At 41.9% G+C, this 26,340-nt stretch overlaps 1 protein-coding gene across 1 annotated transcript in view; it reads left to right on the forward strand.

The window, feature by feature from the left end:
* The window catches only part of LOC126176401 (uncharacterized), a 283,679-nt gene that overhangs the window by 110,947 nt on the left and 146,392 nt on the right, over positions 1 to 26,340 (forward strand). The window contains exon 3 of the mRNA XM_049923558.1: positions 10,569 to 10,693. Coding sequence (XP_049779515.1) covers positions 10,569 to 10,693 — 125 coding nt within the window. The remainder of the gene's footprint in view (positions 1 to 10,568; positions 10,694 to 26,340) is intronic.

Raw genomic sequence — 26,340 nt, forward strand, 5'->3', positions numbered from 1 at the left:
TAACACATTAAGAACTCGTCTATTCGGCATCAGAAGGATAGGGGGGCAGGGAGTAAAAATTGAAGAGGGAAACCAAGGCTTGACTACATTGAGTAGTTTCAAGTGGATGTAAGTTGCAGTTGTTATATAGAGATGCAGATGCTTGCACAGGATATACAAACGTGGAGATTTACATTAAACCAGTTTGCTGACTGAAGACCGCAACAACAACATAAATATAAAAACGGCCATAATCACTTTTTAATGTGGAACCAGCAAAAAGTTTCAATTCGAAGGTTGTACAGTCCAGAATGGGCGTGGCAATCAGGCAAAATAACCGCGAACATTGAGGCAATCATCCTGCCGAGTTGAAGATACTCGTTTGGTAAACGACCGTGTTCTGCTGTATGAAGAATTCTTTAACTCTCTGTTGCACGTCCTCGTCCAACACTAATCTTTCACCCTTCAAGGGATTTTTTATGGACTAAAGGCGTGATAATCGTATGGGGAGTATAGGTCGGTTGCTCAAGTGTCCCCCACTTGAGTAGGCATTCCATAACGGTGGTTTTCGGCAGACCTGCTGCCCAGTATGAGTACTTCATTTTCCGATGAATTTCTACAGGCGTTTGGACTTCGGCAGCCAAGAACAGAATAACAGCACGCTAGTCCTGTTTGGACACATTTGGTAATAAAGTCTCCATAGTTCACGTTTCAGCATTTACTGCACGCTAGTCGGAAAGACACGAATACCAGACTAATTTATTACCTGCCTTCTGTGCTTAGATACACGCATCGGAGTTGCGCTACTTGTATATACACTACGGCAGCGCCCTCAAACGGAAACTCTTCGTTCGCTCCTTATACTTCTGTTCCTAGCTAGAGCGTATATAGGTGGAGACTAAAGGGAGTAGCAGAGAGCAATGAAATGAGCAAATAATCATAATAAAAATAGGTCCCGATAGCAATGGTTTCCCCGGAACGACGTATTGCGACTGATTACATAGATGCCTTATAATAGAGTCCACAAGGATTCAGAGTGTAGATATGCACTTGAGAACAAACACATTACAACAAATTTTCCACATAGCGATCGTTTATGTAAAGGCAGGCTTCAGAACGTCGTCTCACCAATGGCTGTGCACCTTCATAAATCCAGCCTGTTCCGAATGCATTGACAACCATCCGCAACCCGTTCCCGGAGTTCATGGGCACTATCAACGGGACTTGACTACACCAAAGCTCTTCAGTACTGCCCCGCAACAAACTGAAAAGGTTCATGGTATTAACCATAGTACTGGCGAGCCGCGAGCGATACACTTGATGTCGAAATAACATTTACTAGTACCAAGGTATGCGCTATGACGACAAATTCAAACGGCAGCAGTTTATCACTTTGTAATTTACACCTGACTTGCGGAGTTTCGAAATTAATGCAACATTAGACATTAACACTTTTGTAATCTTGGTATGACTGCACTTGTTGATACGTCGTATCGGGGAACCCATTAGTTGCCAGACCCATATTTATTAGTATTAGTTCCTTGTTTCGTTGTCCTCTACTCTCCTCTTTCGTCTTTATCGATAACAGTCCAACGGACTATATGTCATGGGGGGTTGTACTCATGGTAAAATTATTTTTCTCGGCATATTGCTCAAATTCTTCTGAGTGGAAACACCTTCTGCTGACATAATTGCGAAACTATTTTTCGCGGGACCCCTTACCCCAATAACGGTCCCATTGTCAGACATTACCGGCTTGTTTCTATTAGGCGCCGTGAAAATGATTAGCTGGTGCCTGGAGAGAGAGCCATTTGAAGCCGATGGTTTTGCTAATGCTGAACTCTCTTAGTTGGAGTGATTGAACTGTTTATGTACACAGGGACCGTTTGTAACGTGTTAGACGAACTGGCCGTTAGTACTCAGGTTACATGTAGTAGTGGATGAAGTTTTCACTGCGTTTATTGATCGCAAATTTTCAGAACTAGTGTTGTTCCAGCTAGAAGCACGCCTGGTGATTTCATAGCAAACAGCCCAAACTGAAGGAACATGCATACAGACAGTTCAGGATAAAAAGCAGTTACTAGAATGGGAGACAATAAGCTGGTAACACAGAACAAAGGAAAACATTTTTGATTATTTTTTTCTTTGGTGATAGTTTAATACTCTGTGTTTCTTCACCTTGAGTCCATATCTGACCTTGGTTTTTTGTATCGTGTAGTTTTTCTCGTAATTTCAATCCGTTATAAACTAGAAAATTAGCAAAATACAAGTAATTGGAATGAAAAATGATTTAGTTTTTCAATACAAAGGAAGTTTTAAGGTCAGTATAAACACGAAAAATAATTACGTATTCCTTGGCCTATATATACTTTTCTTTACAGGAAACTAATACAGATTTTTCTCCGAAAAATTGGCTGTTGTACGTACTTCCATATCGACTGCATTCTCACAATGACTGTTCACAGTATACTGCGCTTTGGCTATTGCTGCAGTAACACTACCTTAGTAACGATACTACTCTAGAACAATACTTTAGAGTTGATAGCTTGGCTGATTTACATAAAAATGCGTCGAACACGTCCATGTTTTTTGCCACCGGTGGATAACTTCCTTCCATAATGGATCACAGAAAGTATGGTATATTAATAAACTGCCAAAGGTAGGACACTCTATCCGATGATTTCAGTGATGATCATAATTCCGTGCTTACCCATTCAATTGACCACTACTTGAACAGCGGTTAACATGATTGCGCTGCCCTTTCCAAGAAAGTACGTGCCGCTAAGATAGCTCGCCTCAGAGTGGTAGATTGACAGTCACTGCTGACATATGGAACGACACTAGTGCACCAGCCGTATGATTAATACTTCGTTTTAGCCGGCCGGAGTGGCCGAGCGGTTCTAGGCGCTTCAGTCCTTAACCGTGCGACTGCTACGGTCGCCGGTTCGAATCCTGCCTCGGGCATTGATGTGTGTGATGTCCTTAGGTTAGTTAGGTTTAGGTAGTTCTAAGCTCTAGGGGACTGATGACCTCAGCTGTTAAGTCCCATAGTGCTCAGAGCCATTTTTGAATACTTCGTTTTAACTTCTTTCCCACTTAAATGACAAAATAATTATTATATTTTTGCGTTCCAAGCTTTAGTAAATTATTGAGAAAGCTGTACACCCCCGGTAGCTGAGTGGCCAGCGTGACAGACTGTCAATCCAAAGGGCCGGGTTCAATTCCTGGCTGGGTCGGAGATTTTCTCCGCTCATGGAATCGGTGTTGTGTTGTCCTAATCATCAACATTTCATCCCCATCGACGCGCAAGTCGCCGAAGTGGCGTCAAATCGAAAGACTTGCTCCTGGCGAACGTTCTACTTGACGGGAGGCCCTAGTCACACGACGTTTCTTTTTTTTTTTATCGAGAGAGATAAATGATCGTGAAATAAACGTAAAAACAGCCGAATCTCACTCGTTCAGTGTCATAAGCCACAACTTACTCATGAAGAAATACTTTCGAAAATACTTATGCAGGTAGTTGTATACTGTATAAGTAGCTTAATACGCTGTTCAGCGGTAGGGCTGAACAGAAGGCAAGAAAGCAGCGTTCACTGTTGAAATCATGCGTCATCTTTCATTTAAATAAAAGCCAACAATCTTATGACGTCAGTAAAATAGCTTTTAAAAACAAGTAAGAAATTAAAAAACTTGTCGAATATTAATGAGGAAATGAGGTTAGCAACTGACGTCAGCAAAAGATCTTTTAAACAATTAAGAAATTAAGCAATTTGTCAAACATTAACAGGTATCTGAAGTCGGTCAAAAACCTTAATATTACCAAAACTTTTCAGTTGACTTTTAAATATAATATCTTAAATGATTGCAGCATATTTGGTAGCAACAATAGCAACACAAGCAATGCGTCACGTTCATTGGTGACATAAGTTTAGAACCAGAAGAAGTTATACAGATACAGACGGCATAACCCGAGGAAACGGGTGGGCGGTGTGAACTCGCCACCCACGGGTGTGCTGGGGGATGGAGCAGTTCCTGTACAACGTGAACTATAACAGACTAAGAACTAACCGTAGAAAACTAGTAACAGTGCACTGCATTACAAAGGACGACACATATTTCATTATATTACCATTTAAGAGCCAAACATAAATAAAACATCTGTCCAATCAGCGAATATGGCGATAAGCAACAACTGGCTAGACCTCTGATTGCAGTAATGAGAAAACCTATAAGGCTTAGTGACTCCAAAATTAACGGGCAAACAGTTACTTGTATTAATTATTCAGCAGGCACAGTAATTAAACATTATTTTGAAATGGAAGAAAATTCAAACTCGCTGACTTCTAATACGTTTTGCAGTAAGAAACTAGCCATAAGTAACGAAGCGGACAGCTCTTACTAAGGTAAGGTTCACTATTTCAAATAGCTAAGCAACCGAATCTCAGATGTCAAATTTGCTTTATCAGGCTACCCGTAAAAACTGAAGTGGAAAAGTACATTCTTATTTTAGCAGAATTTACCATAGATAATGGCGAGTCGGCTTACAATCCAACCAAAATGTTTTAAAAATACTTCACTAAAACAATTACAGTTAAAAAGGCACTCTGGTTAGATTCATCCCACCAAAATGTTTTACGAATGCTTAACTAAAATGATTACAGTGAAAAGGCACTCAGATTAAATTACACTTCACTGTATTTAAAAGCGATTGCTTGATCGACGAGAGCCGGCACGGCTCAGCTAAAATAGAGAGAATATAAACAACGCTGCGTATTTCTTTTCGTATGAAACGGTACCATTACCGTCATGGTCTAGTCTTCTATCCATGTTCCATATGAAATAACGGAACGTGGGTAGAAGAATGGATCATATCGGTAATGATTCCATTTCATAAAAAAGTAAATTCACAGCGTTGTGAAAACTGCAGAGGTATTTTATTAATTTCACTTGCCAGCAAGATTCTTCTAAATGTTATCTATGAATGCCTGAGAATCTATTTAGATAAAGAAATACCACCAGAGCAAGCTGGGTTTGTGCATAATAAAAGAACACGTGAGCAGAAGACAAATATGGTTTTGTTTTTTAGTTTTGGTAATTTTTATTGCACCACATACGCTTCCCATTGTAAAAAACTAAGTTACAAATAATATAAACTTTACTATTCACACTCATCGGATATCGTATTCACGTGTAGTTTGCCGTCCGCTAACACAGAGTATAACAAACATGAGCTGGAGTGTCGTGACTATCACTGTTTCGCCAGAGTGAGGATACACCTCATCGACCCCATCGACACAGAGTGGTACCAGACTGATTAAATCAATAAAAACAGTGCGAACCTTAGCACAACGTAACTCTCACGCTATTTGATGATGATAATAATAATACATATATAAATTATATGGTTCTACTAAGAAAACCGTCAATGGGACAGAAGGATTTGGTCACCAAAAAATTCTTTAAGTTCGTTTTAAACTTTACTTTATTACTAGCTAAACTTTTATGGCTACTGGAAAGTTTCTGAATAATGGAAATTTTTGTAGGCCAATGTTTCTGTAAATCTTTATTTACATTATTTTTATTTCTAGAACTGATTCAATAATGTGAGCTGTAGCTTTGGAAAATAGCTATTTACGACAGGTTTCATTAATGATTAAGCGTATTCGGAAGTAGTAGTATTCTCAGTTCGTTGCACATACCTCTACAGGACGTTCTTGAAATTACACTACAAAGAGATCGTGTTACAAGTTTTTGGAAGTAGGTGCTAATAGGGTGTTTCTCGGAGTTTGATGAGGTTACAAAAAATGGGATTAGCTGACGCTCACGCAAATTCACCTTACACTAATATGCGGTGAATGTGAAATTTATGTATGCAGCTAGCAAAGTAAGTGTGGATTTATAGCGCCCAAAGCTTACATTTCTACCGTCTGCACTGATATCAACAGTGAGGGCACGTTTAGCTCTTTCTGTTACTTCGGTTTATTCGTATATAAAAAAAATCGTGATGGTTACAGTACAAGTGTTCTGCAGGGAGCAAAATAGTCAACCCGATAATCGTGGTAACCAGTGGTGCTACTGTGTGTGTGTGTGTGTGTGTGTGTGTGTGTGTGTAAAATCGTCAACCTGATCATCGTGGTAAACAGTGGTGCTACTGTGTGTGTGTGTGTGTGTGAGAGAGAGTGTGTGTGTGTCAAAGTATCCACTGCTCTCATTCCCACCAGAAATGTTTGGGAGTTTGATAACTTACAGTCTTTTGGGCCGAATTGTTTTCATGTGTATAAATGTGTGACCAGAAGTGCAAAGATTCGAGTTCGATCCTTGCGTGGTTTTGGGATTTTCCCGAAAGCCGCAGTGACTTACAACTGACCATATCGCACGGTGACTGGATTACACGTCAATCCGTGTATACTACAAAACTAGTTTGATTGGTTGGTTCGTTGTTTGGGGAAGGAGACCAGACAGCGTGGTCATCGGTCTCGTCGGATTAGGGAAGGAAGTCGGCCGTGCCCTTTCAGAGGAACCATCCCAGCATTTGCCTGGAATGATTTAGGGAAATCACGGAAAACCTAAATCAGGATGGCCTCCTCCCGAATGCGAGTCCAGTGTCTAACCACTGCGCCACCTCGCTCGGTACTAGTTTGATTACTTGGTCCACAAGTTAGAGGGAGGCGAAAACACAGTGCTTTCCACAGAACTGTAAGCCACTAAACAGTATGTTAGTTACGCAGTAAAATGCCTATTCCATTCATCATGTCCATATTTATATTGCTTTTGTTGTTGTTGTTTTATTTTAGTTTTTAGTCCAATGACTGGTTTGATGAAGCTCTCCAAGCCAAGCTAGTCCGTCTTCTGCATAAGTACTGAACCTGCTTACTGTATTCATGACTTGGTCTCATCCTACAATTCCCCCCTTCCTCCCCCCCACCCCCACCACGCACCCACTCTTCCCTCCATTTCCAGTTTAGCTATTCTTGATGCCTCAGAAGGTTTCCTACAAATCAATCCCTTCTCTCAATCAAGTTCTGCCATTAAGAATTTTTCACGTCTAGCTCGGTCCGATACCTCCACGTTGCTTATCCAGTCTACCAGTCTAGAGTATAGCATTCTTCTGTAACACCCCTATTTTCCTCTCAACTGTTTATGGTCCACACACATTTAATGCTATACCCCACAAAATTATCATCATAAAAGAGCTTAAGCTTATATTGAATGTTGATACACCCTGATGAAGCAAAAGTATAACCCCTGCCCACTGCGATACTGAATACCGCCCTGTGGCGTTGCGGTCACGTGACGTGGCAAGGAAAGTATAAAAGTAGAGAAGAACGAGTGGCTAATCAGTTCAGAGACTATACGGACCGCAAATAACTTCCCAGCTGTATGAGTGGCTCGAAGACTTCTTCGGAAACCAGTACGTTGTGCGAGTGTTCATCAGAGACAAGGGCATCGCCACGACTGCCCCAGGGAAGCGTCATAGCACCGCCCTTGTTCTTTGTACACATAATGAGCTGGCGGACAGGCTGAGCATCAATCTGCGGCTGTTTGCTGATGATGCTGTGGTTTACGGGAAGGTGTTGTCGTAACTGACCGTAGGAGGATACAACATGACTTAGAATTCCTCGTTTGTGTAATGTATGGCAGCTTGCTTTAAATGTCTAAAAATGTAAGCTAATGCGAATGAGTCGGAAAAACAATACAGCATTAGCAGCGTCCTTCAAATATCTGGGCGTAACGTTGCAGAGCGATATGAAATGGAACGAGTACCCCTATGGTGGTAGGGAAGGCCACTGTGGTTTATTTGGAGAATTTTATGAAAGTGTGTTTCATCTGTAAAAGAGACCACGTATAGAACACTTGTTGCCATCCGTTCTTGACTACTGTTCGAGTGTTTGCGATCCCCACCAGGTCAGATTAAAGGGAGACATTGAAGCAATTCAAAGGCCTGCTAATAGATTTGTTACCGGCTGGTTCGATCAACATGTGACTAATATGGAGATGCATCGTGAACTCAAATGAGAATGCCTGGAGGGAAGAAGACGTTGTTTTCACGAAATATTATACAGAAAATTTAGAAAACCTGCATTTGAAGCTGACTGCAGAACGATTCTATTGCCGCCAACATACATTTCGCGTACGGACCACGAGGGTAAGATAAGAGAAATTGGGGCTCGTATGAAGGCATACACAGGGTGTAAATTTTAAGTTGACAAACCAGAATAACTCTAAAAATAAGCTTCACACAAAAAAAATCTGTTGAATCCAAACTTGATTATTTCCGAGGGGGACATCTGCTGGTGCTAAAATTGGTTCGGCACCCAAGCCCCCTGGGACTGGGGCTGGAGGCAACTTTAAAATTTCAAATGGGAACCTCTATATTTTATTGCAGAATCATATTTTACATAAAAAAACTACGTACATTTTGTCTTAAACATTTGTTTTGATTCTTGGTAGTTGGCGCTGTAATTCAAGAAAATCTATGTTCTCATTTTTGCGTGGAAAATGGTTACAGATAAATAAATAATACTTATTTACTTCGCAAATTTTGATTCGCTAAAATTAAAACTTTCCATCTCTACCCCTAGGGTGGTGTTTGAGAGAGAGTAATTACAGTTTTACAAATGTTGACCCAAATACTGTATTAATGAGAACATGGATTTTCTTGAATTACAGTGCCAACTACCAAGAATGAAAACAAACGTGTAAGACAAAATGTACGTAGTTTGTTATGTAGAATCTGATTCTGCAATAAAAAATGGGGGTTCCCATTTAAATTTTAAAGTTTCCTCCCGCCCCACCCCCAGGGGGCTGGGGTGACGGGCTAATTTTAGCACCAGCAGATGTCGCCCTCGAAAATAATGAACTTTGGATTCTACACATTTTTTCGTGTGAAGCTTATTTTTCTAGTTATTCTGGTTTGTCAGCTTAAAATTTGCACCCTGTGGAACAGAAAAAGAAAGAGACTGGTGTTAGTACAAGTTTGCGGAGTATGTATGTAGATGTAGATGAAATGGAGAAATCCACTGACATAAGCGTCTTTCACAAAGAGTAGATTATTATGGTCTGACGTCTGGGAATGAGCATCCTGCACACGGCGAAGCATCGACGGAAAGTTGAAGGTCGGTGAAACCACGAGCAGCCGACGGTGTGTTCTGTGCCCACGTCTCATCATGGAATGTGGATACCAGAGGCTTGCTCGCTCTGTAGCGTACAATAGACGGCGATTTGCGGCATATCTCACGAGATAGTAGCCGTGCTGGCGCAGCTAGAAGTGTTTCGGATCACACCATTCAGCGCACATAATTCAACATGGGGCTTCGCAGCTCCCTATGTTTCCGTATTTTGACCCAACCATTGCAGAGTGTGCGGGTCCATTAAGACTGGACCGTGGATCAATGATCTGATGAATCAGGTTTCTTGCTACGCCAGGTAGACCCACTATTTTTAGTGCCTCATTTCCTAACTTAATTCCTTCACAGATTTTAGTATTCTGCATTACCTTTTTTATACTTTTGTTGATGTTCATATCCTCTTTTCAAGGCACTGTCCCTTTCGAACTCCTGATCTTCCAAGGTTTTTGACAGACTTATTATGTCATGGGCAAACCTTAAAGTTTTTATTATTTGTCCATGAATTCATTGTTGGTTTCCTGTACGTCATAATGCAGAGACTGAATGACAAAGGTGATTTGCTATAATCAATTCACTCTTTTCCCAAATACTGCCTAACTTTCCTGTCGTTCTATACGCATAAACGAAGTCTGTTTTCTGTACAAGTTGCAGATAACCCTCCGCTCTTAGTATTACCTCATAATTATACAGAATATATTCCTATTTAAAGTTATTAATAGGAAACAACATACGCACACTATCTGTTAAAACATATATATTAGTAGTGGAAGTAGTTATTAAATGAAAACGAATTATATCAAGTTTTACAATTGCTTTTATGTATTCTCTTTCAGGAGCAGTGATTCAGAGCAGTGGATGAATACTTTTATATTTAATATAATATTTCCTTTACGTCCTGTAATCATGTCACAAATACCAAACACTAATATCATTTGTAGTGATCCAATTAATATTGTCATTCTACATTTCGTTTCTCTCCTGACTGATACGTTTCTACAAATACACTATGTGAGATTTTTACATCCACTGTGATGAAAAACTTAACAGAATAAAAAAATCCGCTCCAGTTACTAGTAATTTCTAATTTACTGCACGACCGATTTGAAAGCCTAAACTTTCGTCTTGAGGTGCCGGTAAAGAATTATGGAACACAATGTGGCGATTATTATGTTTCCATAGTACTTTTGTGGCACCTGAAGACGAAGCCTTCCGCCTCGAAACCGGTGGTGCAATAAATTAGAAATAACTGGTAACTGAAGCGGATTTTTTGTTCTATTGGCATGTTGCCGAGTTGATGTTCGCCTGATCAAATGTCTTGTTGATAAAAAACCCTTTCCTTGCATCATCTCAGAGCCACAAATCTCTCATCTATACTGTTTCTTTCGGTTGTTAATGAAACGTGACCAAGTGATTTACATGGAAAGGACAGAGGAGAGTGAGACGGCGCCCCGTGTGTTGCAGGACAAGCACTACCTGTGCGTGATGGCGTCGGACACGCCGGACCAGAACCTGACGCAGTACTTCTCGCTGTGCAACGACTTCATCCACGCGGCCAGGCTGCGCGGCGGCAACGTCCTCATCCACTGGTGCGTCCTGCAGCCGGCCCGCTTTGCTCTGCAGCTTCTTCCAAAAATACTCCACACATATGACACACACACACACTCACGAGTAATTGCATAAGAACAAACTTACCTAGTGGCGTGTGGCAACCCCAAACGTCCTGTGTGGTGGTGCGTAGCGTGACATAAACTGGCCGAGAGCTCGATCCGTGACCGCTCAACTGCTGCCCACGATACATGAAGAGTGGTAAGAAAATTGGCAAATTCCGGGACAGTGAAACTGTTGAGAAGTCTTTCTGCTCCATGGTCGCCAAACAACTGGCCGTGACACACGAAGACTGATAGACATGTACGCAAATTCCAAGAGATCGAAAGCGTTGCAGAGCCATCCTAATCTATGACCACCTAACCATCGCTTGTGACACACAAAGACTGGAGGGAAATTAGGCAAATTCCGAGATAATGAATGGATTGAGAATACATGCGATACATGACTGGTTGAGAAATAGGCGAGACAGAAAAAGGGGTTGGTGTGCCATCCTGCTCCTTGACCACTAAGCAACTGACTGTGAAACACAAAGACTAATAGGAAGTAGGACGATTCCGAGACAGTGATAGAATTTGGGAGCCATGCTGATCCATTCTGAAGCTGCCCGAAACTCTTGAAGATTGGTAGACAATAAATGCGTTCAGGAACTTTCCTGGTCCAAGACTGCTCAGCTGTTACATGTGGTGGATGCAGATGGGTTGGAAAATATGCAAATTCCGAGGCATAGAAAGAGTTGGGAAGCCATTCTGCTCTATAACTGCTGAACAACAGACCGTGACTCACAATGACTGCTTGGGAAATAGGCTGATTCCGAGACATTGATGGTACTGGAATCCATCCTGATGCTGCCCGCAAACCTTAAAGACTGGTAGGAAAATAGGCAAATTCTGAGACTGTGAAGGCGATGGGGAACTTCCACGACCGTTCAACTGTTACCTGTAACACATGAAGACTAGTAGTAAAATATGCAAATTACCGACAGGGAAAGCTCTGGGGAGCCATCCTGCTCCACGATCACAAAAGAACTTAATGAGACACACGAAGACTTGTTAGAATACAGGCTGATTCCGAGGCAGCGATAGCATTAGGAGGTCATCCTCATTCACGACCTCTCAACTGCTATCCACTGCACGTGAAGACTGGGAAGAAAATAAGTGAATTCCGAGACAGCGAAAGCATTGGAGGGTCATCCTGATCCATACCACTTAGCTACTGCCCATGTCACGTCGAAATTGGAGGGAAGGCAGGCAATATGCTAGACAGTGAAGGTGATGGGGAACCAACTTGATCCATGACCACTTAACTACTGCCCATGGCTCTTGGATATTAGAAGGAAGATAGACAATATGCGCGACATCCTGATCGATGACTACACAACTGCGCCTCGCCATATACGGAAACTGGTAGACAGACAGGCAGATTAGGGTTTAATGTAGCGACAATGGCAAGATCGTTGGAGATCGAATTGAAGTGTTGTGGGAGGATGCAGAATATAGTTGGCTGTGTATTCTTCAATTAAACACTCGCGTGATGCGCCTTAAGTGATTTGAGCGAACCACGAAAAATCTGTAACCTTGCTGAACAGACGAGACTTTGAACTATTTCGAAGTGTGTTGAAGTCGCGTGATGGCATCCCAGATGAGTTCCGTAGGACTCAGGACTCGAATCGGGTGCTTTAGAGAGCGACTCTGGCCCCCACTGGAGCTGTGCTATGGTTCATTATCTTTTTGCGTATACAAGTCGCCCTTAGCACGCTATATACAACGCACAAGCTCGGGTCTGGACTGCAGGCTATGTGTCGGTTGGCAACGAGAGATGATTGCAGACGTATCATAAGTCTGTTTCATCCTGTGTGGCATTAGCCCTGTTGTTGTCTCCATGCCTTATTCCATGCAGTGATGGGAGTATACGTGTTGAGCGCTGGTATCTGCACACTATAGTGGGGCTCTGCAGGTATGACTTTCCATTGGTGGGTGGTTCCGCACTCACGATACACACATAAAAAGACCACTGCCTTCACGCCCTCAATAATTCACGAGCCGACCACGATCGAATGTGCCGATGTGTCACTTCTTGCCCATCCTGCACTCCTATGTCACACTGACAGTCACACTGGCAGCCAATGCAAGATCTGAGGACACCACAGTCACGTAACACTAGCACTGGCAACAAGATTGATCTCCCTCTAACACATCAGTTGCCCTCAATTCACTTTCGCAAGAGCGTATCACGTGACTGCCGTGCTGTCGTGCTTCCTTCCTTTCACACTCCATTTTAAACCCATGTGACCAACTGGCAAGCCTATTGGCACCAGAAGAAAATCGGAAGTTGCCCAAAACCCTGACAGGTCATCCTTCAAGAAACCTTTTCTGAAGCCACACGCAATGCTGTGTAGGGTATGGCAGCCGAGGTCGCGTGCCTTGATTGATGTTTCGATGAGGGCTCAGGTTTGTGACAAGCGAGGAAAAAGAAGAAAGGCAAAATAAAAGGGGAAGAAGCAGGGAGAAGTAGGAAGGAGAAGGAGAAAAAGAAGATGGGAATGGATTGGTACTAAAGTGGGAACTAGGCGGAGATGTATTAAAGGAAAATTTTAGGAGTTTCGTACTGGACTGTTTTGAGTTCCTCTCAACTGAAGGTTTTAACGGTTTCTTCCCTTTATGTTGTTAATCACAACATTTAGGGATTCACTGATGTGGATGCCAGCTGACATTTGCAACGTGGCTCATGGATTAAACGATACAATAGTATATTGAAATGATAATTGAATCGCAACCCTTAGCTGCCGACAGGTGTTGTTGATATACATCAATGGGGACAGCTGAAAATGTGTGTCCCGACCGGAACTCGAACCCGAGATCTCCTGCTTACATGGCAGACACTCTATCGATCTGAGTCACCGAGGGCATAGAGCATCGTGCGACTGTAGGGACTTATCCCTTGCACGCTTCCCGAAAGAACAGATACCATTGATGCACAGTCATCAATGGTATCTGTTCTTTCGGGAACAGATACCATCTTCATATAGTTAAAGGCTACCCGGCCATTGACCTCCTTCTGTGCGAACGCGCACACTTTGCCCGAACTCTTACGGGACTCGTCAGCTTAGTCTGGTGCGAGTAATGAGTGAATGGGCAAATATCTATTAGGAACACTACGAATGTAGGTTGTGGCTAGTTGGGAATGTGGGTCTCACGGGTAGCGTGCAAGGGATAAGTCCCTGCAGTCGCACTATGCTCTATGCCCTCGGTGGTTCAGATGGATAGAGCGTCTGCCATGTAAGCAGGAGATCCCGGGCTCGAGTCCCAGTTGGAGCACACATTTTCAGCTGTCCCCATTGATGTATATCAACGACACCTGGCGGCAGCTAAGGGTTTCGATTTAATTATCATTTCATTCTAGAGAAGCTGCACGGTCATCAATGATATCTGTTCTTTCGGGAACAGATACCATCTTCATACAATTATATATTGTTTTTCTATATAGTTAAGAGAAGCGATCCTCACTACAAAATATTTCACTTGGAAGAGACTCCGTGCATATACAACATCAGCGAGGCAAGCCATTTTTCACAGACTATGTTACATGTTTTTCTTTTATTTGGAACAATTATGCTTCCAATTCATAAAATCCTATTTTATTTCTCTCATACCGTGGTATCCCAAGGACTCATTAGCAGTTGAGCTAAAAGATAATTACGCCTCTTTGCATCCTGCTGCAGACAAATGGTAATTGCATACTTTAGTCCACTAAAGTAAGCCATTATACTTTGGATGTCTGTTAGTTTGTTCGGCTCTGTCAGACGTTTACACCTTACCTTTACGAAATTTCATTTTGTCTTTCACAACAATGTTAGAAACACTAAACCATCTGACATGTTTCACACATGGTTGCGTTGATCATTTCTATTTGAGCAAGTGTTCACTGATTAACTGAAACGTGAAAAAGCAGAGTCTTCTGCAAGTAACCAGTACTAGGTGGAGTTTTTGAGCTGTTAATATGTATATAGTTTTCTCTACAAAAATCCACCTATTTCCTGTGACTTGCATTCGGGAGTTGTCCTTATGACCACTAAAAAACGGACAACACTTTTTTGGTTCTCACATGCGAACGATAAGACATGCTCGCCAACTTTGCTCAGTAGTTTATGCAAGATCTGCAAGACCTATACCTGATCGATCACGTTAGAGATCTATTTATTTTTCTCTGGCGGAATTTTCATACCGGGTGATACATCTAAACGAGTTTTGCAGCAGAGTGTCGCGTTTCTTGTCTGTGGTGTGAGTCATAAATGTAACAACATTAACGTACTGTTTTCCTAGCGAGGTGACATGGTGGTTCTGACACGGGACCAGCATTTCGGACGATCAGGTCTGAGATCCCTGTCTGTGTACGCAGAAACTCCGAATGTCTGGAAGAAGGGACGTTTTCGATCCCCATACATGCTCTACCAAATGGCCGCGATATCGACAGAAAGTTAGTCCCAACTCGACATACATTTTTCAGATATTTTGAATATCGTTTGCATCTGCGCATTCACATAAATCTCAATAACGTTTCACAAGCTGAGAGCGACTTAATCCTCCTTATCAATTGGCGGATTCATTATTCTATGTCACGTAAGCATTCATTTATTTTTGAGTACTTTATCGCTGACAGCTGCCTACCTACCAATGATATCGATTGTCTGTTTGCGATTACTTTAAATGTGGTATTAGCCTTCCCCACACTCGCTATAACGTTCATTATTGGACTAAGAGGAAATTCCTTATAGTCTGACTACGAAGTGGAATATTCCTCAAAGAAAGTTAGACAGGTTCCTGTGTTATAGATTGGATGTAAAGAGAAAAGGACTGATGACCTTAGAAGTTAAGTCCCATAGTGCTCAGAGCCATTTGAGCCACCACGCTTGATAAGGCAGAACAACAAAATTATACCAGAGGCGCATTGATTTACGACTTTCACTGTTATTCCTTTCTGAAACAAAACACTTTTACTGAAATTACTGGTACTGTTGCTGTTATTAGAACTGTTTGTCCCTTCAGATAGCTAATATGTGTTTTCCCTGTAATTGGTTCAAATGGCTCTGAGCACTATGGGACTTAACTTCTGAGGTCATCAGTCCCATAGAACTTAGAACTACTTAAACCTAACTAACCTAAGGACATCACACACATCCATGCCCGAGGCAGGATTCGAACCTGCGACCGTAGCGGTCGCGCGGCTCCAGACTGTAGCGCCTAGAACCGCTCGGCCACTCCGGCCGGCTTCCCTGTAATTGTTATAGAACGTATTACAGGTGTCTTTCTGACTGTAGAATAGCAACTAATATCAAAAATATGTTGAACAACATTAGTCTTACTGTAATTTGTTAAAATACAGACCTGTTGTGTAGAATATTATTGCTCTTTTTCAAATACACAACTTATTTTGAAAACTTAGACCGGTTTTGTAAAGTATAAGCAACAGCCACTGTAGTGAATATTAGTAAAAAAAAGGAAGAAAGATCAACACCTATGATGTTAAAGCGGTATTCTGCAGTAGACTGGAAGGTATTACTTTTCAAATACTGATGCTTCCAGACATTTTCATCTTAATTTTTGACAAAGACCTGCAGATGATAGTAAAGTTTAGTGTATACTCCTTTATTGTAATGGAGAAGGGCTTAATAACATTCATAATATAATGTGAACTTGTATTGGATTACTAATGTTATCACCGACACAGTATGGGCATTACCGTTGTCGTGATTAATACCGATGCTAAGGAGATGACTTCTGTGCCTCAGAAAGATTATTTGTGGTCAAAACCAGTAGCAAACTAAAGTGATTCATCTTATCAGCTGTCGAGATTAACGTGACGTTCTTTGTAACACTTAACGAAGACGACTTGAACAACTGATGCAGAAGTTGCAGTAACACATCAGTTTTAAGTCAGATTTCCACTGATCAATATTTCCTCTACCAGCAGCAGTCAGAATAAAGCCGCAGTGTTACACAAGAGTTACTTACTAAAGATACCTCGAACTGATAATATTTACAGTATCTCTCAATGTATATAGTGGCAATGCCTGAATTCAAAATATTTATAAATGTTCGATAATGTAAGGTATCATTTGTCTTACAGCCTTGTCAGTTATGATCACAGAAGTTTTCTAACGCTGTAGTCGTGAATGTTAGGTGAGAACGTATTCCTTCCCCTTCATATCCTTCTCTACCTACCGAGCAAGGTGTCACTGTGTCTAAGGGTGCGACATCACTGGTCATATTTTACGGTAATGTTCGGTTGCAATAATGTTGCACCAACGTTGTAGCGCCGGCCGGTGTGGCCGAGCGGTTCTAGGCGCTTCACTCTGGAAACTGGCGACCGCTACGGTCGCAGGTTCGAATCCTGCCTCGGGCGTGGATGTGTGTGATGTCCTTAGGTTAGTTAGGTTTAATTAGTTCTAAGTTCTAGCGGACTGATGACTACAGATGTTAAGTCCCATAGTGCTCAGAGCCGTTTGAACCAACGTTGTAGCAATGTGGTTGTAATACACGGCAATACTGCTGGTGGAGCAGGCTGTTGCAGATCCGTGGCCGAGATGCTGTAGCTGTTGTGCACATGAGGTGGCGAATCTTTTTTTAGGGACAGGCCATACATCCCTCTGTCTTTGTGAATACTCCCCTTTCAGTTTCGTATTTGTTTCCTCCTCCTGCGCTGGCGCTGCCTGCCGAGTAACTTGAGCTGCGAACTGAAACAATATGATTTTTTTTCCCAATACTAAAGGTTTTGGCACGCAAAATCTTGTCACCCTAAATGGGAATATTTTACTGTCATGATTAACAGAACGTTAAAAAGCCTAGTCGACTGAAACGACGAAGCGGAAGAGCTGAACATGTAGCCAGGGTGAACGGATATAGGGATCGTGATGCATAAAACGTACATAAGAAAATGTAGTAGGAATACGGGACAAGAAGGAGAACGTAGGTCAAGTCGACAAGAGGTTTCTTGTCAAGTCGTACAGTGGTGCACTATCCGACAGAGTTGTGTAAGTTTTCAGAAGAACTAAAGTTAAGATAGAGCTTAAGGCAAAAAGCACGACTGGCTGCGTCAAAAGTTGGCAACAACAGCAATAAATACTTGAAATCCTGAGTCTAGATGATCAACTGCCAGTACTGTGAAAGGTTCTGTATTGATCAGACGGGAAGGGCTTTCAAGATTCCATGTGCAGTCAAATTAAAAGTGCTTTCGGTTCGCATTTTATAAAGATAAACATGCGGCCGGAACTGTGCAGGATAATCTAAAAGCATCGCATAAGGCACCGAAAGGACAATTATTAAACGTACTGGAGGAAATGGAGATGTACATGCATAATAAACGGAAAACGGAGTGAGTTTAACATTAAAGCCTACTTCGATGTGTTGACGAGCTTACTACTGCCGACAGCGCCGCGTGCCGCAGCAGCTGGACACGGTGCCCCGTACACTGGGCGCCTACGTGATAGTGTGCTGCTCTGGTTCAAATGTGTCTGAGCACTACGGGACTTAACTTCTGAGGTCATTAGTCCCCTAGAACTTAGAAATACTTAAACCTAACTAACCTTCACACACATCCATGCCCGAGGCAGGATTCGAACCTGCGACCGTAACAGCAGCGCGATTCTGGACTGGAGGACCTAGAACCGCTCGGCCACTTCGGCCGGCCTGAGCTTGTCTGCCGCCACGAACAGCTCCACAGGAAAGCAAAACACTGCAGAGGAGGGCCAAGAAGCAGCGCCGGATGGGCTACTCTCTGCATGCACTGTGACCATCGAGATTTTTTATGAAATAGGTACTATTTCATTAAGCCACATGTCACACAATGTCGTGTTTCATTCGTCATACCAAAAGATTTATTGTTTGTACATGTAAACCACTTTGACACGTTTCATTCTGATTTTAAGTATGGATTTTTTTGCTACATATTGTATCAAATTTTATGTTTTACTGTTAGTCACACACATTCTTTATTCATGTGATACGATTTTAATTAACGACTGTGAATATTCTGTTTTAAACTATTTAATCTGTGATGATGGTCACTTAAGGGCCCTACACACGCACACATCGAGCGACCAACAAATTGGACGCGTGTAGGCGTTTTGACTGACCGACCGATGAACTTTCCCTGTCGGGATGTAGGGCGGGTAGGACCACACGGCAGCCGAGGCCGCCCCTTTCCACCACTTCACCGAACCAATTGTGTCGTGTGCAGCGCTGTCGGCCAACCGCCCGACAAAGGTTCGTCTTCTGACACACCACACGGGATTAAATGCTGTTCTGCAGAGTGCCAAAGCGGACGAAACGTTGACAGAGTTTCTGAAAAAAATTGAAGACTGGAGATGTTTGTGCGACACGTCATGCAAAGAGTATAGCAATAGAGGTGCAAAAAATGAAGTACTTGTTTCATTTACAACGAATTCATAATGGTTGATGTGGCACATAGAGAGAGAGAGAGTAAAAGTCTATCGATGTTCTGTATTTCGGTTTTTGGTTCTTATTTCCGATACTTATCGGAAATTAAATTTAAGAATCGACATACAGACAGAACAGACAGATTAGATTTCACATTTTATTTCCAATGCGTATAGGACGTAAAACCTAAGAAGACAGTCAATTGACATTTATTCATAAAAATACTTACTTAATTCTTTTAACTGTTAAAAATCCAGCCTATATCCAAACCTTCTACTAGTAAGAGCAAAGTGTTGGATTTTTCTGAAAGTTTACCTAACAGAACGTAGCCGCGCCAGTGGCTTTTATATAAATGCGATTTAAAAAAACAGACTCTGGCAACGCTGTAACGGCGTGAAGGGTGCCCAAGAACAGCTAGCATGAACTCTGGGCTGTACTGGAGCTGTTCCATTAGTTCAGCGAGACTCGGCAGTGTCGTAAAGAACAAATATGCAAACTCGCCGATGCTCGAGACGCATTCGCGCCAAACATTTTTCAGTTACAGCATCAAATTGTATCCAATTTACAATTTCACAATGCTGTATCTTTTTCTTTCTGTTGCTGTTTCCTCCATTTAAATGTTACGACATAACGTGAAATTCTTAGGGACGTAAACGATGACTTTGTTTCTCCACGACACAAAAATAAAGCCAATAGAAAATAATGTGGATTCAGTAATATCGTCTGTAGGCAGTGAGGAACAAAAAACACAATACGTAAGCTACACTATAGTGCACTTTATGCTATGCATAATAATTCAGTTTTGTACTTTGACGTCCAGCACGAGCAACGTTAACTTTCGAGAAGATAATCAAACCGACCACCATGCATTTGCGAATACTTTGTAAGTAGACTGTTTAGGTTTTTACATTGGTAACGACATGTAGCGCTCTATATGAAAATCACTGACTGTGCTGTGTGCAGTCTGAGGCTGCTCGGCATTGTTGCAATATTCGCCATTGTAGCGCTGGGCAGTTGGCTGTTAAACAGCGCGTAGCGTTGCGCAGTTGGAGGTGAGCCGCCAGCAGTGGTGGATGTGGGGAGAGAGATGACGGAATTTTGAGAGCGGATGATCTGGACGTGTGTCCATCAGAGACAGTACATTGGTTAGACTGGATGTCATGAACTGCTATATATATTATGACTTTTGAACACTACTAAGGTAAATACATTGTTTGTTCTTTATCAAAATCTTTCATTTGCTAACTATGCCTTAGTTAGTGACTTCAGTAGTTAGAATATTTTATTTAGCTGGCAGTATTGGCACTCGCTGTATTGCAGTAGTTCCAGTAACGAAGATTTTTGTGGGGTAAGTGATTGATGAAAATTATAGGTTATTGTTAGTCAGGGCCATTCTTTTGTAGGGATTATTAAAAGTCAGAATGCGTTGCGCTAAAAATATATTGTGTCTCAGTTTAGTGTTGATCAGAATAGGGAAAGAGCGAAATGTCTGAGTACGTTCAGTTCTGCTCAGCTGTTTGAAAATCAAATAATTGAAGAGGTTTATCAGCACAGTAATTCATTAATTTTTCTAAGGGGACGTTTCAACTTCACCACTCGCTCGGCAGACCGGATGGTCACTCATCCGTGCTAGCCCATCCCCGACAGCGGTGATCTGACGGGAACCGGTGTTACCACTGCGGCAAGGCCGTTGGTAGTAGACACATGCATGCCGTTTAATGGATCCCACTGTCATGTGATAAAATGATGTTCTGCTTATAAAAGGGGAGGAAAAAGGAACGGACGTCTATAAAATAACTATAGCTCCATGGTGGATGAGGGTTTGATATACCGGCAGTTTACTCAGGGAGCTCCGATGACAGGTATGGTATGGCGGGAAAGTTACATGTTCCCTCTGCACATTCCGATACGATGCATGATATGACAGTGTTGTTAACTCCTCGTTTTCAAAATGCACCAGATACGATTACACTACACAAACTTTTGTCTTGACTCTGGATGAGATGTCGCATGCCGACCTCCATGTGCGGCAATTTCTCTTCGCATTTATATGTGGCATTGTATTTAGTACATGACGTGTGCCACCACCATTTGCAGTCTTTCTTCTCCTCATCTGAAATGAATTTCTTAAATGTATTTTTAGTATCTTGTATGCTTCATACATAAATAAATTAATAAAGCTTACATGAACATTTATTTATTTTGAACATGTATTTATTTTGCTTTACGATCGTTTATTTTCTCAGGCAACTATAAATCACGTTGGTGGTTTCAGGAATCATTTTAGATAATGATTGTGGGGATAGAACAGCACTGAATTTTAGGTTCTCTTGACCTCTGCCAGTAGCTAGAAACCGTAACGTAGCTAACAGCCTATCATCTACATCTACATCTACTACATCTACATCTACATGATTACTCTGCAATTCGCATTTAAGTGCTTGGCAGAGGGTTCATCGAATCACAATCATACTTACTATCTCTCTACCATTCCACTCCCGAACAGCGCGGGAGAAGAAAGAACACCTAAACCTTTCTGTTCGAGCACTGATTTCTCTTATTTCGATGATCGTTCCTACCTATGTAGGTTCGGCTCAACAAAATATTTTCGTATTCGGAAGAGAAGACTGCAATTTCGTAAATAGATCTCGCCGCGACGAAAAATGTCTTTGCTTTAATGACTTCCATCCCAACTCGCGTATCATATCTGCCACACTCTGTCCCCTATTACGTGATAATACAAAACGAACTGCCCTTTTTTGCACCCTTTCGATGTCCTCCGTCAATCCCACCTGGTAAGGATCCCACACCGCGCAGCAATATTCTAACAGAGGACGAACGAGTGTAGTGTAAGCTGTTTCTTTAGTAGCCTTGTTGCATCTTCTAAGTGTCCTGCCAATGAAACGCAACCTTTGGCTCGCCTTCCCCACAATATTATCTATGTGGTCTTTCCAACCGAAGTTGTTCGTAATTTTAACACCCAGGTACTCAATTGAATTGACAGCCTTGAGAATTGTACTATTTATTAAGTAATCGAACTCCAACGGATTTCTTTTGAAACTGATGTGGATCACCTGACACTTTTCGTTATTTAGAGGCACCTGCCACACCATACAGCAATCTTTTCTAAATCGCTTTGCAATTGATCCTGGTCTTCGGATGACCTTACTAGACGGTAAATTACAGCATCATCTGCGAACAACCTAAGAGAACTGCTCAGATTGTCACCCAGGTCATTTATATAGATCAAGAACAGCAGAGGTTCCAGGACGCTTCCCTGGGGAACACCTGATATCACTTCAGTTTTACTCTATGATTTGCCGTCTATTACTACGAACTGCGACCTTCCTGACAGGAAATCACGAATCCAGTCGCACAACTGAGACGATACCCCATAGGCCCGCAGCTTGATTAGAAGTCGCTTGTGAGGAACGGTGTCAAAACCTTTCCGGAAATCTAGAAATACGGAATCAACTTGAGATCCCATGTCGATAGCGGCCATTACATCGTGCGAATAAAGACCTAGCTACGTTGCACAAGAAAGATGTTTTCTGAAACCATGCCGATAAGGTATCTATAGATCGTTCCCTTCGAGGTGATTCATAATGTTTGAATATAGTATATGCTCCAAAATCCTACTGCAAACCGACGTCAATGATATAGGTCTGTAGTTCGATGGATTACTCCTGCTACCCTTCTTAAACACTGGTGCGACCTGCGCAATTTTCCAATCTGTAGGTACAGATCTATCGGTGAGAGAGCGGTTGTATATGATTACTAAGTAGGGAGCTATTGTATCAGCGTAATCTGAAAGGAACCTAACCGGTATACAATCCGGACCTGAAGACTTGCCCGTATCAAGCGATCTGAGTTGCTTCGCAACCCCTAAGGTATCTACTTCTAAGAAACTCATGCTAGCAGCTGTTCGTGTTTCAAATTCTGGAATATTCCATTCGTCTTCCCTGGTGAAGGAATTTCGGAAAACTGCGTTCAATAACTCCGCTTTAGCGGCACAGTCGTCGGTAACAGTACCATCGGCACTGCGCAGCGAAGGTATTGACTGCGTCTTGCCGCTTGTGTACTTTACATACGACTAGAATTTCTTCGGATTTTCTACCAAATTTCGAGACAATGTTTCGTTGTGGAACCTATTAAAAGCGTCTCGCATTGAAGTCCGTGCCAAATTTCGCGCGTCTGTAAATTTTAGCCAATCTTCGGGATTTCGCGTTCTTCTGAACTTCGCATGCTTTTTCCGTTGCCTCTGCAACAGCGTTTGGACCTGTTTTGTGTACCATAGGGGATCAGTTCCATCTCTTACCAATTTATAAGGTATGAATATCTCAATTGCTGTTGCTACTATATCTTTGAATTTGAGCCACACCTCTCTAAATTTGCATAGTCAGTTCGGAAGGAATGGAGATTGTCTCTTAGGAAGGCTTCTAGTGACACTTTATCCACTTTTTTAAATAAAATTATTTTGCGTTTGTTTCTGGTGGATTTGGAAGAAACGGATTGAGCCTAGCTACAACGACCTTGTGATCACTAATCCCTGTATCAGTCATGATGCTCTCTATTAACTCTGGATTGTTTGTGGCTAAGAGGTCAAGTGTGTTTTCGCAACCATTTACAATTCGCGTGGGTTCGTGGACTAACTGCTCGAAATAATTTTCGGAGAAAGCATTTAGGACAATCCTGGAAGATGTTTTCTGCCTACCACGGGTTTTGAACAAGTATTTTTGCCAACATATCGAGGGAAGGTTGAAGTCCCCACCAACTATAACCGTATGAGTGGGGTATATATTTGTTACGAGACTCCAATTTTCTCTGAACTGTTCAGAAACTATATCATCGGAGTCTGGGGGTCGGTAGAAGGAGCCAATTATTAACTTCGTTCAGCTGTTAAGTATAACCTCCACCCATACCAATTCGCACGGAGTATCTACTTCGACTTCACTACAAGATAAACTACTACTGACAGACACAAACACTCCACCACCAATTCTGCCTAATCTATCTTTCCTGAACACCGTCTGAGACTTTGTAAAAATTTCCGCAGAACTTATTTCAGGCTTTAGCCAGCTTTCTGTATCTATAACGATTTCAGCTTCTTTGCTTTCTATAAGCGCTTGAAGCTCAGGGACTTTCCCAGCACAACTACAACAATTTACAACTACAATTCCGACTGTTCCTTGATCCAAGCAAGTCCTGTATTTGCCATGCACCCTTTGAGATTGCAGCCCACCCCGTACTTTCCCGAGGCCCTCTAACCTAAAAAACCGCCCAGTCCACGCCACACAGTCTCCGCTACCCGTATAGCCGCCAGCTTACAGCCTCTCTCGTGATTATGTTCTTTCTCGTTACGAGTGTTCTGACGATGTTCAGCAGCTCCGAAATGCATGTTTCATCCATTCTTAGATAATCACGAAAATCATTGGCTATCAGCTTCTTAAGTAACAGAGCGTGAGTGGATTTCTTTGTTCGCATTAGCCACTTCTTGGCCACTTTTTGACCTTGTTACCTCTAAAACTGCCAAGGAAAATTCCACTTTCCGTTACTGTTTAAAGGCAAAGGGGATCTAGTAAAACTCAATGAACATCATATAAACAAATGACAACAGTTTTTTGAAGGAATACACCGCCATTTGACTGTATATTTCCTGTGTACAATCCAGATTTCGTCTTTCGCACCATTATCGAATAGAATGCTGAAAGCAAGGATATGTGAATAGTAAAACATAAAGCAAAATATTGAAAAATTCATGCTTTTAGCACTGTATTCGATAGTGGCTTAAAAGCCGAAATCTATATTGAACACAGGAAACATACAGAAATATGTAGTTAAATGGCTGTGTATTCCTTCAAAAAATACTGCATGACTGTGGCTCAACACCACCGAAAACTTTTTAAATCACAACAGGGCGGCGCTGCAATCGCTGAATGCAATCGGTCGTGACTTGTGTAGGCTACCATGAAACTGCTCGGTCGGTCGGTCTGTCGGGCGATAAATTGGTGCGTTTGTAGGGGCCCTTATGTTACCTCATCATAGCGCCCTCTACTTGCTGTAGCTCGTGTTTGCGTAAGCGTAGGATATATTACATTAATAATATGTTACACTGTTAGACGGACGCTGTAGCCATGTGTAACTATATTAATATTGATAACTATGAACATCCTATTTTAAACTACTGAATGCCTGATGCTGGACACTTACCTTATCACTAGCGTCCTCCGTCGGCTACAAATTGTGTTCGCAAAAGTGTAGGACTTCTTCAGTTCATCGCTAGCGCCTGTTCCTGTACTTTCGTGTACAAGGCATTTAGTGTTGATACTCGTATCAGAATACTCCTAATCGAATGCGATGGCTCTCAGCCATGTTATCCTTGTTATGTACCTTTCATTGTTACAGTAGAGTTTTTTTCCTCTTTTGTCATAGATCTGATGATAGCTGCAAGCTGAAGCCGGTAATATTGTAAAGTCTATAAGAATGTGCAGTCATGACGGACAATTATGAATAAAATGTCAAATAAGACCGTGGACTCGTTTATAGATTTGGTATATTCAATTGACAGACTGATTTACTCTTACATACAGAGTTGGCAAGCCACTGTATAGTGCATGGCGCAAAGTACTTCATACCATTACTAGCGATTTTCTACCCTCTTCGCATAATGAGCTCCCTAATCCCGATCACGATTCATATACGAGGAATACGATGGGCAAAGCAGAATGGTCGCACATTGCTTTTGCATTACGGGTTCTCCAAAATTACCAAACAGGGTCTGGCGACTTCATCTGTTTTCCAAGCATACCCATTTGAGTTCTCCGAACATTACTGTTACGCTTTCGTATCCTGGCAGCGCATCTTTGACTTCATTGAATATGTCATGCAAACTTTGATAAGGACTCCAAACGTTGGAATAATGTCCTAAAGCAGGTCGCGCCAGCGTCTTGCCTGCCACTTCCTTTGAAGATGCGCTATACGTCTCCAGAACCCACCCAACAAATCCAAGTCTTTCATTAATCTTTGTTGATACTGACTGCACGTGTACGTCGCTTTTCAATTACAGATATCTTTCAATGTTTATACGAGGTGATATGCTAAAGATGTTTAACAATAGCCTTGTAATCCTATAGTGTCGGACTGTTTCTCTTTGTTATAGGAATTGTTTTACACTCATCCACACTTAAAGAGAT

The sequence above is a fragment of the Schistocerca cancellata genome, chromosome 3 (genome assembly GCF_023864275.1).
Source record: "Schistocerca cancellata isolate TAMUIC-IGC-003103 chromosome 3, iqSchCanc2.1, whole genome shotgun sequence".
Classification (NCBI taxonomy): domain Eukaryota; kingdom Metazoa; phylum Arthropoda; class Insecta; order Orthoptera; family Acrididae; genus Schistocerca; species Schistocerca cancellata.